The sequence below is a fragment of the Limulus polyphemus genome, unplaced genomic scaffold, assembly GCF_000517525.1.
Source record: "Limulus polyphemus unplaced genomic scaffold, Limulus_polyphemus-2.1.2 Scaffold170, whole genome shotgun sequence".
NCBI classification, from domain to species: Eukaryota; Metazoa; Arthropoda; class Merostomata; order Xiphosura; family Limulidae; genus Limulus; species Limulus polyphemus.
In genome coordinates, this window is record NW_013665780.1 from 85,342 (window position 1) to 101,497 (window position 16,156).

The 16,156-nt window shown below is 35.4% G+C and overlaps 1 protein-coding gene across 1 annotated transcript in view; it reads right to left on the reverse strand.

Annotated features, from left to right (window-relative positions):
- Window positions 1-16,156, reverse strand: part of LOC106477836 (transcription factor Sox-6-like) — a 76,522-nt gene that overhangs the window by 21,013 nt on the left and 39,353 nt on the right. Inside the window, exons 2-6 of the mRNA XM_022381511.1 lie at window positions 14,766-14,879; window positions 10,527-10,811; window positions 5,088-5,278; window positions 4,276-4,381; window positions 9-111 (exon numbers count right to left, since the gene is read on the reverse strand). Of these exons, the coding sequence (XP_022237219.1) occupies window positions 9-111; window positions 4,276-4,381; window positions 5,088-5,278; window positions 10,527-10,811; window positions 14,766-14,879 (799 nt within the window). The remainder of the gene's footprint in view (window positions 1-8; window positions 112-4,275; window positions 4,382-5,087; window positions 5,279-10,526; window positions 10,812-14,765; window positions 14,880-16,156) is intronic.

The following is a 16,156-nucleotide window of genomic DNA, read 5'->3' on the forward strand; positions in this document are numbered from 1 at the left end:
GGACTTACAAGGATGCCCAACAAAACCAGTGAAGGGGTGATGAGTGGTGTTTCTGAAGTGAAGTGGAAGAGGTCCATATATTCCACTTCCAGGGAAAAACGTCGGTCCAGCCTGGAGAAAGAAAAATCGTTAAACAAATATGGAAATTTTTGTTATCTTATACCAAGATTATTCAAACAAGTTTTAACATTACGTCAAAATCCATGATCTATTTTATACAGTTAGAATTATATAGAAATAATATAGTCTCAGTAGGCGTAATTCGCTGTGTGAGCTTTCAAAATTACTATTCGGTCGGTAGAAATGCAGTAAAAACCAACAAGAAATACCAGTTAGGAAAACGAAAATAGATTTAACATTAAGACAATTTTAAACCGATATTTAGATAAAGTCTTCCTCTAAACGTAATTAGAAGAATTTTGAATCAATGAAATTTCATGGTTTAGAATACCTATAAGGTTTAATTTTTAAAACTGCATAAATGTGTACAAAAGTAAACTATAAAATTTGCTGTTCGAACTGCTTACACGCCTAGTATATTTCTTTAGATTTAAGTATAAAACTTAAGTTAACCGATTAAAAAAAGATTATATCCAGCAAAACAAAAAAAGCTTTATGTAGAAAAAAAAATCATTAATAACACATGCAACGCGGAGCCTATTAAATACAGCATTATTATAAAGTTAGTTGGCCTATTTTAACATCCATAATTCGAAAAATTAATCAACAGAGTGCTATAAGATTTGGTAGATGAACCAATTGGAAAGAAGACTCCTTTACCAAAAATAATTATCAGTTGAAAGAGCTGATCCCGAAATTCGCACAGCCAATTTGTTAATAACGTTCATTGTGACCACCACTCGTGTCCATTACGTGATACAGCTGAATGATACTGCCCGAACTCGTGTCCATTACGTGATACAGCTGAATGATACTGCCCGAACTCGTGTCCATTACGTGATACAGCTGAGCGTAATGGACACGAGTTCGGGCAGTATCATTCAGCTGTATCATGTAATGGACACGAGTTCGGGCAGTATCAGTAATGGACACGAGTTCGGGCAGTATCATTCAGCTGTATCACAGCTGTATCACGTAATGGACACGAGTTCGGGCAGTATCATTCAGCTGTATCACAGTGATACTGCCCGAATAGCTGCACTTCACTTGGGATATTTCGGATCTACACAGGTAGCGGAAGTTTCACGATAAACCAGACATCAGGAGATTCCATAACCAAAAACCAACAAGACTGGAAAATGTCCGTTGATTACTTGACCTCTAAAAGTATGTCCCAGTAACGTCTTAATGGTCTGTCCAATGTGAGACCCCCCTCATACATGAAGATGATTTCATTCAAAACTCTTGTTCTCAGTTGTTTCAAATTACGCTAATAATCGGTTCTCTTCGCTCAGATTTGTTTATTAACTTCCCATTAGTGTCATATCTATATGGTCCTCTCCGTTTGTTGCTTTCACGTAGAAATTACCTTAATGTTGCTCTAGCGTTATTACCATGGTTATATTACTACAGTTTTATGATAGTATCTTAACGTTGCATCAGCATTATTGCCACGTCTGTATTATTACGGCTTTAAGATATCACCTTAATGTCTTATCAGCGTTAATGGCATCACTATATTACTACAGCTTTATGATATTACCATAATGTCGTATAAGCGTTATTACTCTGGCTGTATTACTACAGTTTTATCATATTACCTTAATGCTGTATAAGCGTTATGTAAATAAACTTATGCTACCGCTTACCTAACTGGGGTGAGAAGATGTTAACTTTCAACTAAACCGGGGTTTCAAGAAGGAAATAGAACATGATGATAATCCCATTTAAGGAAAAACAAGAACGTACATGCACACAAAAATATATAGGTGACGGTGAAGGATTTAAATTCACAAGGACACTGACCCCTTTATGAGTAAATTGCAAGGAGATAAGTTATATTACGCAAAAATTCTACTAAGTTTTACTACGCATAAAAATATAACAACGCATTTTCAAACGCTGCTTGACCGGTGGACAAACTAAAGTCAGCCCAGGTTCAAACAAGCAGACCAAGTTAACCTATTTTTACCCAACGAAAGCTTTAGTAAGGTATGCGAGTCGACGTGACAGATGAATTAAACATCTAGATCTGTTTCCCTTATTTCTATGATGGTGAAGTTCGTTTTATTATGGTCTTTGTAAGTAATGGATCTGTTTTCACTATTATTGGATAACACATCTAAGTAAGATCACTATATAAATACCTTATTATTGTTATTGTTCTTGTATTTCAATCTAATTAATTCAAAATGACCTGGCGTGGCCAGGTGGTTAGGGGGCTCGACTCACTATCTGTGGGTCGCGGGTTCGAATCCCCGTCACACCAAACATGCTCGCCCTTTCAGCCGTTGGGGCGTTATAAATGACGGTCAATCCCACTATTCGTTGGTAAAAGAGTAGCCCAAGAGTTGGTGATGACTAGCTGTCTTCCCTCTAGTCTTTCACTGCTAAATCAGGGACGGCTAGCGCAGAAAGCCCTCGTGTAGCTTTGTGCGAAATTTAAAACAAACAAACAATTATTTCAAAAATTTATTATCTTCTTATACTTCATATCAGAGTAAAAGTTTGTACAGCATGTGAATCTGTATTCATAATCACATTTGTTTTCAGTCTTGGCTTGCTTACCTGATCAGTGCATACAACAACTTGCTAGATCAGAGGTCTGTTAGCCTTGGTGGTTAAGAATCCTTCTTAGACTGAAGAGACATTTTTTTCCCCATTGTAAACGAGTATCTGTTCAAGTAGGAATGGCAATAACCATCCGGCCCCTGACTCTTAAATTATAGTAGCCAACGTGATTTTTATTTGCTCTCTGAAGATCACAATGTAGTTTTTTCTTGTCATCTTAATTTAGGGTAGTTTTAGCAACATGGAGCCCTGCATTTTCTGACTTGTTCCAAAACCATTATATGACTAGAAAAAATTTGTTCCTAGGATATTAAAAGTAACAAGAACGTTGATTAGCGCCATTTGAAATACAAGTTTTAATGTTTTTACTTTTTTTTCTCCTATAAATGATCTTCTCTTTTTGGTAGTGTGGACTCGTTTCGAAAGGATCGTGATTTATTTAACCACTGGATGTTATTGATAATTAGGAGGAGAAACATCTTCATCATCTGACCAGTGCACCATTCGCATATCCCCTATCTCCACTGAACAAGCAGCCAAGACAAAGGAAGAAACAAGTCCTCTTCATGACCCAAGCTGGAAACTGAAGCTCTCTGATCCCACTGAACAAACCAATTTTTTTCAATCCAAAACCATGCCACTTCATTACAGTATCACTTACTCTAGAGTTTGTTTGTTAAATGTTGCGCAAAGCTACTCGAGGGCTGTCTGTGCTGGCCGTACCCAAATTAAAAATGATAAACTAGAGGGAAGGCAACTAGCCATCACCACCCACCGCCCGCTCTTGCGCTACTCTTTACCAACGGACAGTGGGATTAACCGTTACGATATAAAGTCCCAACGGCTGAAAGGGCGAGCATGTTCGGTGACAGGATTCAAACCCGCGACCCCCCATATTGCGAGTCGAGCACCCTAATCCATAGACCATGTCAGGAGCCCGGCACTCTAGAAATAAACAAACTTACCGTTAACTTCGTCAGTATTACAGAGATAAACCAACTTACCGTTAACTTCGTCAGTGTTACAGAGATAAACCAACTTACCGTTAACTTCGTCAATATTACAGAGATAAACAAACTTACCGTTAACTACGCCAGTATTCTAGAGATAAACCAACTTACCGTTAACTTCGTCAGTGTTACAGAGATAAACCAACTTACCGTTAACTTCGTCAGTATTACAGAGATAAACCAACTTACTGTTAACCTCGTCAGTATTACAGAGATAAACCAACTTACCGTTAACTTCGTCAGTATTACAGAAATAAACCAACTTACCGCTAACTCCGTCAGTATTACAGAGATAAACCAACTTAAGTTAGTTTATCTCTAGAGCATCAGCGGAGGTAGCAGAAATTGATTTATCTCTGTAATACTGACGAAGTTAACGGTAAGTTGGTTTATCTCTGTAATACTGACGAAGTTAACGGTAAGTTGGTTTATCTCTGTAATACTGACGGAGTTAACGGTACAGCTAACTCTGCTGGTACTTTAGAAATAAACCAACCTACCGTTAACTTTGTCGGTGCTCTACTGATAAGCAAATCACTTATCCTGCCGGTGGTCTAAAAATAAATCAACTTACCTCTATCCCTGCCGGTGCTCTAGAAACAGATATGGAACAGGAAATGGGAGAAGTTGCAGGTGAGAATCCAGTTTCTTTCTCCTGAGGAGTTGGACTACAACTGGTACTTCAGAAAACAAAAACTATTTTGAAATTAAACTTATAAATACTTAAAACTAATCGTGTGTGAAACTACTCTTTGTATAAAATTAGGCCTAGATTTAGTTCAACTGTTTTATTAAACAACTAAATATTAGATAAGTAAACCATTCTTTTGTATTTTTTTGTTTCAGAAAAAGTGAAACACCTTTTCCTCTGTTTAATGTTTACAAAATATATTTATAAGTTTGAATAAATATATATACAAGATTGAAAATCACAAAACCTTTGTTAATGGAAATATATTTGACAAAATAGATTTAGGTGGATGAATCTTTATATAAACCATACAGACGGCTCTCAAAAGAGCAATTGAAGAACCTAACATGAGGTTATAGTCTTATTTTGAATTTAGCTTAAGAGGATGACTGACGGCATATAGTAAAACACATTACTACTTTCAAAGTGTACCAGGTCAAAAACATTTTTATCTTTTCTAACATACAAGAATTTCACAAGGTTGTTAAATAAATTCTCAAAAGTCAAATGTAGAGGGCGTATCTGTTTTGTAACTCATTACAAGTGGTCGAATTTTTTTCAGTTTCTTTTTTTACGTAAATTCTTATTGATGAGTAAACTTATCTCAATGAACGTCTATCTTTTAATAAATAAATTAAGAATTGAAATAATTTTTATTTAAACTTACAAACTGAAAGACAATCAGATCTCTGTACCTGTTGCTTTTGCTGCTTGATGACTTGGGCTTAGTGAGATTAAGAGGAGCTTCGCCCTCAGATATTGGGCCCGAGACTCCTGGGATAGATGTTCTATGACGAACCTTTCCACATGTGGAGCCTGATCCGAAACGAGTGGAGGTTACAGGGCTACTTGACACTGGCACACTTCCACAAACCCACGGATGGGGCTGGAAAGAACGAAATAAATTCACTAACATTACTGTATTGATAAATATAATTAATAGAGTGGCATAAACATGATTTCACATTACATACCAAATTATAAAACTTGGAATATAAGACATGTTAGCTGGTAATCCATGCCATTAAGCATATATGATAAATATTCTTATCGATCATACTGTAACATTATATCACAGATATATTACTACTAAAAGTACAGACTGTTCCGCCCCTATAATATGTTACTATCATTACACGAAAGCCTTAGTTAAAATATGCGATGATTATTAAATAGAACATTATTTTGTAACACTGTGAAATATTACTTGTGGTTTATATTTGTCTACGAATAAAATATCTTAATGGTGAATTGAAACTGTCAGGAAATCTATATACGAGAAAATGTGTTTAGTTGAAATGTTGTTGTTTTTTTCTTTTTTCCTTATCCATGGCAATTTTACTTCAGCTGTTTCCATGGCTGCAATCATAAGATAATATAAATTAGTGGGAGGTACAACACACTCTGAAAAAAGGGGCTCCATGGTTCGCTGCTGGGGTCCCGTTGTACTAAAGAGTGGGTCTGCCTTTGGCGTTAATTACAGCCTGTTAACAACATGGCCATAATCTTCTGGTACACATGTAGGGAAAAAGACCATTTGCTCTCTTGCAAAGAAGTTAAAGAGTATCATGAACGTTTTTGGCTTGTCCTTTCTGCTTCTCAGATGGTCTTCAAAAACGTTTAAACTGTATCTAGGTCGAATAACTGGGATTCAAGACGTTATTCGCCTTAAACTAGCGCTAAAATCGAAGTTCACTAAGATATGGCACATTATCAAGCTGAATTATGCAGGGTCCGTCCTCAAAGATTTTCATTGTTGCAAAAAATACAGTATTGTCCAGAATACCACAATACAACAAGGCAATAGACCAAGTTCAGAGCACCTAAAATAGGTTTAACACCGTGATATTGCCTCTACCGATCTTCAGAGTTGGAATAACATAGTCGTGTCCAAAGAGTCATATCAGATTCATTGAAACAAAATGAGGGCGTAACAAGACTGTTTACTTGAAACGATTGTTTGCATTATTCTTCATTCCAATTCTGACGCTTTAGGCATCGTAAGAGTCAACACCCAGCATTCTTGGCTGTGATAATTATCTTACAGTGCCCAGTCCGTCCATAAAAACCAGTAGAATGGAGCTTTCTGGGCACAGTAGATAACTTCCAATCTTGAACATTCATTAAAGTCTTCAGCAATGGATTTACGGTTTGTGTTTTAGTAGAACGTTCCTGAAGAAGCTGCAGAGCGAAACTTTGAGTGTCCAATTTCAGAAAAATAAGAAAGTTGGTATTATAAGGTTGTTTATTTCTAGTATTGAAATGTCTTTTATACACCAATATGCACCACAGAAATTATATAATGTATATAACGCCAGATGTGTGGCTTCACTTCATAACACGTTTCAAAGTTTCCTTTAACAAAGAAGTGATTAATATATGACATTCCACATATGCGTCCAATGGTTGTCCATTCCTACAAGTTATTACTCGGGTAGAAGTAGGCAAAATAATTCCACCAATACTGAGCCCAGAACTGATTTCTCACGTGGTTCGCGTGCTCTCTTATTAGCAGCATTATGTTGACAGCTGCTGACACTGATAAAACCTATACTGTCGTGCTCCATTAGATTGGTATGTAAGTTCAGTCTGGAAAGGCTCATTGCTAGCTGGAATGTGTTGTACCAACAGGTTTGGTAATATAGTGTGCGTGCATGTAATCAGTACCACAAGTTATAGAGTTGTGATACATGCATTATATATATATATATAGGTTTATAACCTATATTCACATATACACGTTATACAGCAACAAATTTTCTATGTACAAAGTGTGGATATTGCTAACTTCTTTAGCTTCAAGGAGTACTACAACCTTTAGTTATTGTTGTTGTTAAAATATTATATAATTTATTGAATTATTTAGGACTAACCTATCCATACAAAAATTATACTAATGAGTTTTGGAAACTGCTGTTGTGTTTTATGCTTTGTACTTACCATATTAATAGTGTTCAAGTCAGGTTTGTTTACGTACATGCAGATAAAAAAAACACATATATACAAGTACGTTTATGCAACAATTTACGATTTACTTACTTCTTTGAAACAAACATAGCTAAATTAAAGATAAACTCATTTAAATATTAAAAAGATGGTGGCAAAATTTAAATGTTTTCAAATTGCAAACTTCATTAACAGAAAATCGCATCTTATAAACCTAAATGTACCAACTGACTGCTGAAAACTATTATGTTTTATTATAATTTATCACAGCTCAAGAACCAGCCTCAATTTACACAAAACTTCTAGTGTTATTAAAGAATATTCAAACGTAATTGTTGTTTTTATAGGACAAGCTCAAATTAAAACAATGTAACACGAAAACCTAAAAATATAATGTTCCTTAAATAATGTTTTTGAATTAATAGACAATCAAATTTATAACTTAACAGCTATATAAGTATTCTGTAGATAAACATATTGTTAATATGGAGTTAAATATGGCGGTTAGATTAGAAACGTAGACAAGGTATTTCTAAAATTTCAGTCCAGCCGTGTTATCGATTTGCTTGAAATGCTCAAGTAAAAAGGCAAGCTTTATTGACTTGGTGCAAGACAGTGTAATGTGCTTGAATTCAGACAACTTAAACACTTTCAAATCTTCAATCTAAGAACATATCAGCAACTTTCTTATTTCAAAGCACCCTTCACATTCTCAACAAAAGAGCGATCGTTCACTCTTGGATGCATTGAATTAAACGGCAACATCAATAATAAAAGTTTTTAACGGTTTAAAAAAGATATAACGTTTGTTATTTAATTCAGCCGACTTTCAAGAAATAAAAGAAACAAAGAGTTGAAAACCGTGGTAAACTTCAAGTTGAAACATTTGATCTGCTAACATATATACCAAGTATACAATCTAGCTTTGGTTTCTTTCCGCTATTGTTAGGCCATACCTAATCTGCTTCAATATTTTATTTCTTAATGTAAGTCAATTGAATAAAGAACATTTACAACGCACATGAACCATTCTGCTCTTAATATTTCATAGCCACTGCCCGCGCTTTTGTTCGTTTTACATTCGCGGGAAGATCAAAGAACTGTTCTTGTGACCGGCTTTGATTTAATTTTACCGTGCTTTATGGTAGAATCATTGGACGCATCGCAATTATTTCTGTACGAGGAGCGTCCGATTTACAACATGCTGATCTTACGTAATCACTGATTTCCTGCAGAACTTGCTGGGGCAGCAGAGTTTTCCACGGGCTTGCACGACTCCCTACGGACAAGCTACGCGTGGTGTGTACATTACCGGCAACCACATACTCTTGTGTGAAAAGTTCTATGATAAGGTGCACGGAGGGTCGACTAATCCGCAAAGTGTTGGCGAATTTTTTTTTATGAGTCAATTTACAATGTGATCTCACTTAAAATGAACTAAGTTATCCACTAAATAAATGAAAAAAAATCACAAAACAAACAGTTTTTTCAAAAGTGACACAATATAGCACTGTCGTTAGGTTTATTATAGATGTTGCATATTTAAATTTTCCACCAGTTTTTATAAGCACTAAGTGTATGGAAATTAAAGAAAGTGTCTTTTAAGTTTGTCATGGTAACAAAGTTGTTTCACAGAGGATTTGTACAATATATTGTAATGGGATTTCTGATGTTCTTTGCAAACAGTGTCGACCTTTTATGTGTTTGGAAATGCCCGATGTACTACTAATCTTCTAGAACCACAACTAAAAGCTGATGGAACGTAATTCCTAAATATTAACTATGTAATGTAAGTGTTCCCACTGCATGTTCTGTTAAAAACATTCGTTTTTTGTTGTTGTAATTTTTCATATTATTTACACATTTTATTTCTTTGAAACTTAACACTTAACTGATAAGTTAAAACAAACTTCCGTGAAACAACAAACAAATTAAAAATTCATGACGATGCAAACATGCTAAACATAAGCAATTGAGATAATTTCAGTTGGAAATCGTATTCAATCAATATTTTGTAAAACTTCCAAAAATGGCCCTCTCACACCAAACATGCTCACCCTTTCAGCCTTGGGGGCGTTATAATGTGACGATCAATCCCACTATTCATTGGTAAAAGAGTAGCCCAAGAGTTGGCGGTGGATGGTGATGACTAGCTGCCTTCCCTCTAGTCTTATACTGCAAAATTAGGGACGGCTATCGCAGATAGCCCTCGTGTAGCTTTGCGCGAAATTCAAAACAAACAAACTTCCAAAAAATCTTGATGACTACTAGGCATTCAAGAATTTCAATAAGTTTGTTTGTTTGGAATTAAGCACAAAGCTACATAATGGGCTACCTGTGCTCTGTCCACCACGGGTATCGAAACCCGGTTTCTAGCATTATAAGTCCGCAGACATACCGCTGTGCCACTGGGGGCAATTTCAATAACAAAAGTCATTCAAGGTTTGTCACGTTTTTCACACGATATAATAATAACTAGCTGGGAAATAGTAACAAATAGGAAATTGTTCTATTTATCTCTTTAGCTAGTCATAGATGTCAACCGCCCCCCAGTGGCACAGCGGTATGTCTGCGGACTTACAACGCTAGAAACCGGGTTTCGATACCCGTGGTGGGCAGAGCACAGATAGCCCTTGTGTAGCTTTGTGCATAATCAAAAACAAAACAAACAAACAAAGATGTCAACCATTGAGCTTCACTTGTGTTAATCGTCAACAGATATTTTGTTTGAGAGCGCTTCGCAGTTCCACTTCGAAATATAAACTGTTGACTCGTCATTTTTATCGAACAAATTCATGTGTTTAAAAAAACAATAAATAACCTTTGTCTCTATTTTGTGGAAAGTTATATATATAAACATAAAAATAAATCGTTTATATGATTTCATTAAATAAACCTACTATTGATGTACAATCAAGTATTTATAATATTCAACATGAGTCTAAACTATTGGAACAGCTTTTTCATAAATCAAGTCAAAAATAAATTCTCTTGTATGTACAAATACTTAGTAATAGCTGTAAGATACTGGTGAAAATTGTCTGTTGCAAGAAACTGAGTAAAATATAGATTATAAAATTCATTAATTTGTTAAGTAAATAACCAGGATCTTGTTTACAATCAACTTAGTAACATAATACTTTAATAGCTAGTTTGCACTGATAAGGATGATTAATCGATTCACATACCGTTGGCGTTAGAGAAGGTAAACTGGCTGTTTGTCCAGTTTGTCGACAAGCGGCAGTAAATGGAACTTGAGGAAGTAGAGACGTTATGGCCGCTGCTGTCGTGACCGAACTACTTTCTCTTGGGAATGCAGTAGCTGAATAAGGGAGTTCAGTTGCTGCCGAGTGTCCTCCGTCCATCAGTGGAAGATACATAAGCGTCTGAGGAGTCAGGATGTCAGGTAAGATCGGAAGTCCTCGTATGGACTTTACGCCCGCAGCTGCCATGTATTGTCCATTGAGTCGGTTCTATCGTCCAAGAAATTGTTAATTTTCTTGATCAATCGAAACATGTATGGAAACATTTAGAAAATGTTTTACAGTGAGAAGTTAGAAATACCCAATTTTACTCACAAACATGAAGTTTATTTGATTAAATAGTGTTCAATATGTTTTCATTGCTGGTGATAAGAACAACAACACAAAACTAACTAAAATACCCTTGCTCAACTCAGAAAGTTTACACAGCGATTTAAAAACTTGATTCACTATTCAACCTATCACATAATAATATTTGTGAAATATTCTCAAGTGCACCGATTTCCTACAGATTGATGTAGTTAACTGCTCTAATAAGTGGTTCAGCAGAAAATCTGTTACAGAATTTGTGTTCTGAATTGTAACTCCGACTGAAGTAAGACAAGGGAAGAGATTGGACAGTAAAGTTTCACAATAAAAACAAGTGTTTTTGTTTCACAAAATACAGACACATTCAACATGTAGGGACAACCACGAAACACCGAAAGCCTGCATCGTTTTCTTTAGCAATGTACACAAGATCTCAGAACTAATCTGAGAGAATCAACTCTATCCAACTTGCTATATTAAGAGCTGGACACGGCTTACTCTCCCAGAGTGCTCTGCCGCTCATACCACCTGTTCACTCCCATTATAAAAAAGGAAAGACAACATATTCCACAGTTCTACATCTTCACGTATCTGAAGTGTCCAGAAAACCTGTTACTTTAAGCCTAAGGGAATTTCCCAGCAACATCAGTTATGGGATAACCTAGAAATACCAAGAGGCAATGTGTAGCAAGCTCAAGATTAAGGTTAGCACAGTTCAAAGTTGGTTATCTGCTTGCTGAACAAAACTACGTGCACCAACGCAAGTATGTTTTGTTTGTTTTTTAATCTTGTTAACAAGTCATGGAATTCCTTGAAAGTGTCTGATACATTACAAGGGCAAAATGGCATGACATGAAATTCATACAAGCCATTACAAATGCTGAAGGCAGTCATAGGTCTGCTTCCATCATTCATTTAGAGTTTGCAGTATCTGGAAGCCAGGTTTAATTTAGTGTAACGAATGAATACCTTCCAGCAAGCTCAGATTTTCATCTGTCTGTAACAGCACAAAGGAATTATTATGCTTATCTCATTCACATGCCTAAAGTACACACAGATCTTTGTAGTGCTTTCCTTCTTTCTGACAAACACCAATAGAGATGACACTTTCAAGGCTACATTACTCTGTCTTTCAACGTCTGCTGAATATCAGCATTATATTTGTCTTTAGTACTGCAGGAGAGCTTATGCTGTGATTATTTTATTGGCTGTGTATACCTGTACCTCTGTGGTGTTAATTTGCTGTTATCCAACCCAAATAGCTATCTGGTCCCAAATACATTGTCAAATTCTACAATCAACGCACTGAGTTCTTGTTAATATATTGAGTCTAAATTGCACACACAATCCTTAACTAATGATCTCAGCTGTTATAGTGGCCGTACATTTGCTCTTGAATTTGGTGCAGCTGAAGGAACGCTAGCTTTACAGTTAATTTTAGCTATTTTTATTTCATTCACCCAACCAATGTCCATTTTGATGGAGAGCTGAATACTCAAGTGCTCACAACTACAGATCAGCACGAAGACAATTTTAGCAGTCAAACAAACAGTGTTGTTTAAATAGGATATTACCCAACAGAAAACAATGCATTTTATGCATTGATTCTAAAGCCAAAACCCAGGTCTAGTTTGTTTTATCAGTGAGCTTTCTATATATTTACATGTTTGTCAATTCACAGAAAAACAAAACTCATAGGTGAATATTACTGAATCTATCCATCTAAAATCCATGATAATCTTAACATTCCATCTTTCTAATCCATAGGTGAATATTACTGAATACATCCATCTAAAATCCATGATAATCTTAACATTCCATCTTTCTAATCCATAGGTGAATATTACTGAATACATCCATCTAAAATCCATGATAATCTTAACATTCCATCTTTCTAACCCATAGGTGAATATTACTGAATCCATCCATCTAAAATCCATGATAATCTTAACATTCCATCTTTCTTCCCTATAATTATTACTAGACATGACTAAGGACTCTCAAAAGGCTGTAAGTTTTGCATTCTTCAACATACAAGAAAGCCTGTATGGAGGCTATTTTATCAGATGCTTATCATTTAAGTTTTTTTTTGAGACATTCTATTATTGTTTTACTCAAATTATCTTGTCTTACAAACATATGAGCAGACGTTCCTATCTCTGTGTTGAGTTTATATTGGAGGTAAAATCCTCAATAATAGACTTCAGATGCTCAGAAAGCCACGTCTTTGCTTTTGAATCTGGAACTTCAGTGATACGAGTTACCTGACAGGTCTTTGTAATATTTGGTTCCTTTACTATTCCAGTGACCGTTCAAGTTTATGCAATCCACTGTTCTCAGGCCCATTCTGATCACCACTGAGCGGTTTATCCATAGTCCATAGAAGTGTAAGTCACTTGTGAAATAATTGAAACTGAATGACAATTCTTGGTATTCCGATCTCTGAGATACCAATATCTTAACCAGGATTGGAGACAACCACCTTTTGTTTTGCAAGCAACAGCATGAAGAAGAAATTAGAGACTCACCTCTGTACTTATACTTGGCTTGCCAAAGTAGTATATGTCTTCCCATTTAGATAGTACAAATTATCTTCAATGTGGCCCGGTTCTCTCTTGGGATCTTCTCCTATGACGTTTATACTGGGGCTGATAGAGCTTGATATTTAGATATTTTCTTGCAGTTCAACCAGTGTATTCCATTCAGTGAGCTACTCACCATTCAAATGCTTTATTGGGTCAAACACTGAACTATCTAGTTTCAGAATCAGGTATTGTACTGCCTGTCACTTAGTCCATCCATTCCAGACAGCTACCTGATATAAATGACAATGATGAATGGTGAGGCTAGACTCCACTGATCAGTAGCAATGTGGGGCCCAATAGAGACTTTCTCACTTGTTTCTAGCTACACCAGACGACAAATTATAGCATCCCTCATTCAGTTGTGTTTTCTACCCGCTGAATATCAAATTGAAAGAAGCTCAGTAAGTTCAGTGTTGCAGCTCTCCTGTAGCCTGACTGAAATTACAAACATGGCTTTCACACGAGCAGCAAAAAATCAACGTCTAGTAGAAAAACTTCTGTTAGATGAATCTACATTATGGGATTGCAGTCTCTCTCTCTCTCATTTACGACTTCTTTCATGCACAACTCTTTCACCTGGAAAATACGATTTTGAAGTTCTAATTCAGGCACAATGGGAGTGGAAAAAAGTGTAAAAAGTTTTCACACGTTTATATTATAAATATAAAAACAAATCTTATAGTGAAAGCACTAAAGTTTTATTCTTATAACTCCCCCTGTGGTAGTTTGACACATATGTTCTTTACAAGTACGGGTAGTAAGTACTTTAATAAGAGATTCAACAGAAAATGTATTAGAATATTTAATATTAATATTATATAACAGAATATTTCGTGTTGAATATAAGTAATATGTTTATAACTATGTAATCCGGATATGTTTAATATTCCACAAACTGTAGCTGTACACTAAGTATATACCATACTTTGGAACATTTTCTGGAAGGCTAACTCCTTCCTTCAGGAAAGGACAGAGTTAAATGATGGTTGATCCCCAGAGTCACAAAAAGGTACCAAGAGATCAGTGGCGTTTAATTTGATATCGATATTAAATAATATGACGATTACTAGACATAGGTAATGACTGTATTCTGAATAGCGAAGAAAAACTTTGTACGTCAGTAAACGACTTATGACCTGTGCCAAAGTTTCTACAACAGTGTTTAGTACTGATGACCAATGTTATGAGTACAAACAAGAGCACTTTGAAGTGGCAGAACGAAACAATGCTTCGTTGGATTTGATAAATCTCACGTGGAATGGAAGCCTACCTGGAGGTCCTGGATTTTTTGATGTTGTTGGACTAACTGTTCCTGTTGACGACGAATCTGTTCTTGTTGCCACCTCTGGATTTTATCATTTTCCGCGCTACCCTCAGCACCAAACTGGAAATTAAAACCAATGAATTGTGAAGAGATGTCTTCGCAAATATTTGTTAATGAATTAGTCGGTTAATCAAACAAAAAATATTAATAGTTTAGCATTAACAAGGAGGACAGTGCACGTGTTCTAAAGAAAGTAAGAATAAATACCTCACATATTTTTTAAAAAAATGGCGCAAATAGAGTAGTTATCTGTCTCATTAAGATAAAACTGAACTAGAATTAACCCTCTATTATTAATGCTCTAGTCTCCATTCTTCCAGAAATACAAATATGTTATAATTAAAAGTTTAACCCACTATTCTTGTTTTCGTTCTTCATTATTTTAAAAATTATTATGATGTTAAAACACTACTTGAATACAGGCTTGAGTTAGAATTATAAAAACAAACAGTTATTTTAAATAACAGGCTTTAAATATCCTTCATTACTTTTTATTCTTTTTTAGTTTTATGACGAGAAAAGTAAATATATTGTGCTCGCTCGCTAATTATCGTTAGGCGCCATCTATTACATTTTTGGGCTAAAACAAATATACACGAAATATGAGTAGTGTAAAATTGTTATTATGAGTTCTGCATTTTTACAACTTAATTGAAGATAGAAAAACACTATATAAATCCACGATATTGATACATAATATAATCACATGACGGCTTTGATATTCTGATGTTGTTGTTGTTGAATCTTTTTTACGCCTGTAGAGTCTTAGAAGATTTAGAACATAAAAATAAATAAAAATGTTTATTTTTAAAAACATTTTTTTAAAACTGGTGAATAGATTTCTTAGAAAGAATCTGCACAAAATATTAAATCCTAGGACTCATTGCATTTGTTGCTAAAATAAACAGCAATAATTTTCAAATATTACACATTTTGATAAAAAGTTTAGAAAAAAACGATCTTTACAGTCCAAATATATATTTGCGCCTTTCTCTGGGAGAGAGAAGGAATTTATCCTCTAATACATGAGGATTGATGATTCTGGTTCTCTTTCAACCGCTCTCCCCCATAGTGGCACAGCGGTATGTCTGCGGACTTACAACGGTAGAATCCGGGTTTCGAGACCCGTGGTGGGCAGAGCACAGATAGCCCATTGTGTAGCTTACTATCACATCTTCCTTGTTTTGTAATTAGTTTCTTTAAAAACTATGTCTATATCAACCATTTTTAACTCAATTATCAACAAGGTCTTTCCAAATTAATTTTCTGTCATATATTATTCCTAAATACTCGACTTTTTTAACTACTTCAAGGAAGCCGCAAAGGCGAAACGTTGG